The 2,399-nt window shown below is 55.7% G+C and overlaps 1 protein-coding gene across 2 annotated transcripts in view; it reads left to right on the top strand.

The window, feature by feature from the left end:
* Positions 1–57: 57 nt before the first annotated feature.
* Positions 58–2,399, top strand: part of LOC101653502 (aryl hydrocarbon receptor interacting protein) — a 12,306-nt gene continuing 9,964 nt past the window's right edge. The window contains exon 1 of one of the 2 annotated variants that reach the window (XM_045297255.1): positions 58–239. In XM_045297255.1, coding sequence (XP_045153190.1) covers positions 141–239 — 99 coding nt within the window. In that variant the 5' untranslated portion in view covers positions 58–140. The remainder of the gene's footprint in view (positions 240–2,399) is intronic. The other variant, XM_004713582.4, reaches the window with a different exon arrangement.

The raw sequence follows: 2,399 nt of genomic DNA, 5'->3' as shown, positions 1-2,399 counted from the left end.
TTTCCTTCTTTGGGGCTTCGGCCCGCAGTCAACATGGCGCTATCACGGAAGTTGCCGAAGCGCTAGAGGTTGCCGAAGCAGGTCCGGAAGTTGCCGACAGATTCCGGAAGTTGCCGAAAGAGAGCAGAGGGGGAAGGAGGATGGCGGATATCGTCGCAAGACTCCGAGAGGACGGGATCCAAAAGCGTGTGATACTAGAGGGTCGAGGAGATCTCCCTGACTTTCAGGATGGGACCAAGGTTCGTGTCCACCCCTTTCTCCCTGCCCCTTGTGCGGCGGGGTGCGCGCGTGAGGCGGGAGGAGGCCTCAGGCGAGAGGTTGCGCATGCTTAGATAGCGGCGGCCACTGGCCCCGCCACTCACATGCGGCGCTTGACGCTGATTGGCCTGATTTTATTAAGGGGCGAATTACGATTCGCTCGCCCCGCCCCCAGGCTTGGCCGTGTGTTCTCATTGGCCCGCAAAGCCGTCAGTCATCGTAAACAAGGTGCGGGGCTTTGATCTGAGATCTTGGGCAGACCCAGCTCTGGAGGATACCTTGGGCTGGAAACTCTGGACCCAAGAGGCCCACGGGGACTTGGGTCTCAGATTCAGGATAATTTAGGATAGACGTGTCTTCTGCAAACACGTCGATCGACTCAATTGTATACATGGGGAAACTGAAGCCGCAGGGTTTCAACCCCAGAGCCGGGCTCTGCATTCTGTGTGCCAGTCGGAACCGGCCAGCACAGCCTATGGCCTGGAAGGGAAGTTACCCCACCTCCCTCTTGTATCCTGCGCTTCCCGCTGTCCTGGCCCTTTCCTGTTGTCACCAGTCGGTAGGCCAAGGAGTTGCCCAGGGCAGCCCCTCCGCCCAGTGCAGGGCAGTCAAGCAGAGATGCCCACTGAGCAGATCACGTTCCAGGGACGCACAAGCCACACAACTGTAAAACTAAAACTAAGCTCACTGCTGTGGAGTCCCTGGTGACCCTGTAAGGCAGGGTGGAACTGGCCCTGAGTGTCTGAGACTGATAACTGTGGGAAGAGAGAACCCAGTCTTTCTCCCGAGAAGGGTCTGGTAGTGGTGATTTCAAATGCTGCCTTTGTGAGTAGCCGCCCAACTGGTCACCACTCTGCCACCAGGGCTCCTCTAAAGGACAGAACGGGAGCCCTGGTTGTGTATTCGACTGCTGACCCACAGGTCCCCTAGGAAAACGAGCAGACACTAAGCTAACACCGTTCTAGCCTTTACTGCCCTAGCCTCTCCTGTGAATGCACTCCCAGAGCATGGAGGCTGAGTCATTTCGCTCTGCGTTTTGCTTAAGACTAACTTCAAATTCATTCACGGTCGCCCAGTTGGTGCCGACTCATAAATAGGACAGGGTAGAATGGGCCCTGTGGGTTTCCGAGACTTAGGCGGTAAACTACACAGGTGAAGTGATTTAGTCTTGTGTTATGTTATAGTTAACTCTCACTCAAGAGGAGAGAGGCAGCTTTGAGAAAAACCAGAACCCAGATTCTCAGGCGGTTCCTTTAGAAAGGTGTTTTCTTTCAGAATAAAAATCTGGTCCGGAAGAAGGCTGGGGCAGCTAGGTCCTTGCACGTAACCCCTGGGATGTAAGCTGTACTCCCAGATAGGAAGGCAGTTCCACTCCGAGAGATTGTAACACGACTAACGAGCTGGCATCAAAGGCATTCATGAGATGGGCAAGGTGGGCTCGCAGATGTTATGATTCCGCTGACCTGCCAGCTCTGTGAATAAATGCACACTGACTTCCCCCCTGCCTCTGTGAATAGACTGCAGCAGCCTCGCCTTTCTCCTGTAGAGTGGCTGGTGGCTTTGAACCACCGACCTTGTGCTTAGCAGCCTGAGACTTAACCCCGTGCATGACCAGGGCTTCTTGAAGAGCAGACACAAAGAACAGCAAGTAAGGAAGGCATTCCAGAAACGGGCCCCGAATCCCCAGGCCCATTGTTGTGGAGTAGATTCGGACTCTGAGTGACTCCATAGGGCATCCAAGGCCGTCATCCCAGTGGATGGCCTGTGCCAGACTGCTGCACTTAGCTCCTACAGACCTCAGCCAGGATCTGACCACTGCCCACCACATCCAGCGTGACTACTCTCTTCCTGATGACTGCAGGACCGCATGATGCCGCGCAGCTCTGCCCTCCTCCCTGTAGCTGAGCTGAGCTCGAAGTGGGGCCGTGGCACTGCCCTTGCCGTGGCCCCCAGGCCCTGTGGGGTCTGTTCCCGCTGACCCTGTTTGTTGTGTCCCCTTTCTCCTCTGCTCCTGCCAACTGGCCGCCTTGTTACTTCTTGCACCAAACATGGCCCCAGGACCCTGCCACAAAACTTTTGCACCAGCTCTTCATTTGGCTACAAGATGCACTGCCTGCCTGCCTACACACACACACACACAC

Source organism: Echinops telfairi, unplaced genomic scaffold (genome assembly GCF_000313985.2).
Source record: "Echinops telfairi isolate 266 unplaced genomic scaffold, ASM31398v2 ScPeMD7_7417;HRSCAF=8455, whole genome shotgun sequence".
NCBI lineage: Eukaryota > Metazoa > Chordata > Mammalia > Afrosoricida > Tenrecidae > Echinops > Echinops telfairi.
Note: the sequence above shows the minus strand (reverse complement) of the source record. Positions and strands in the feature narration are given on the sequence as shown.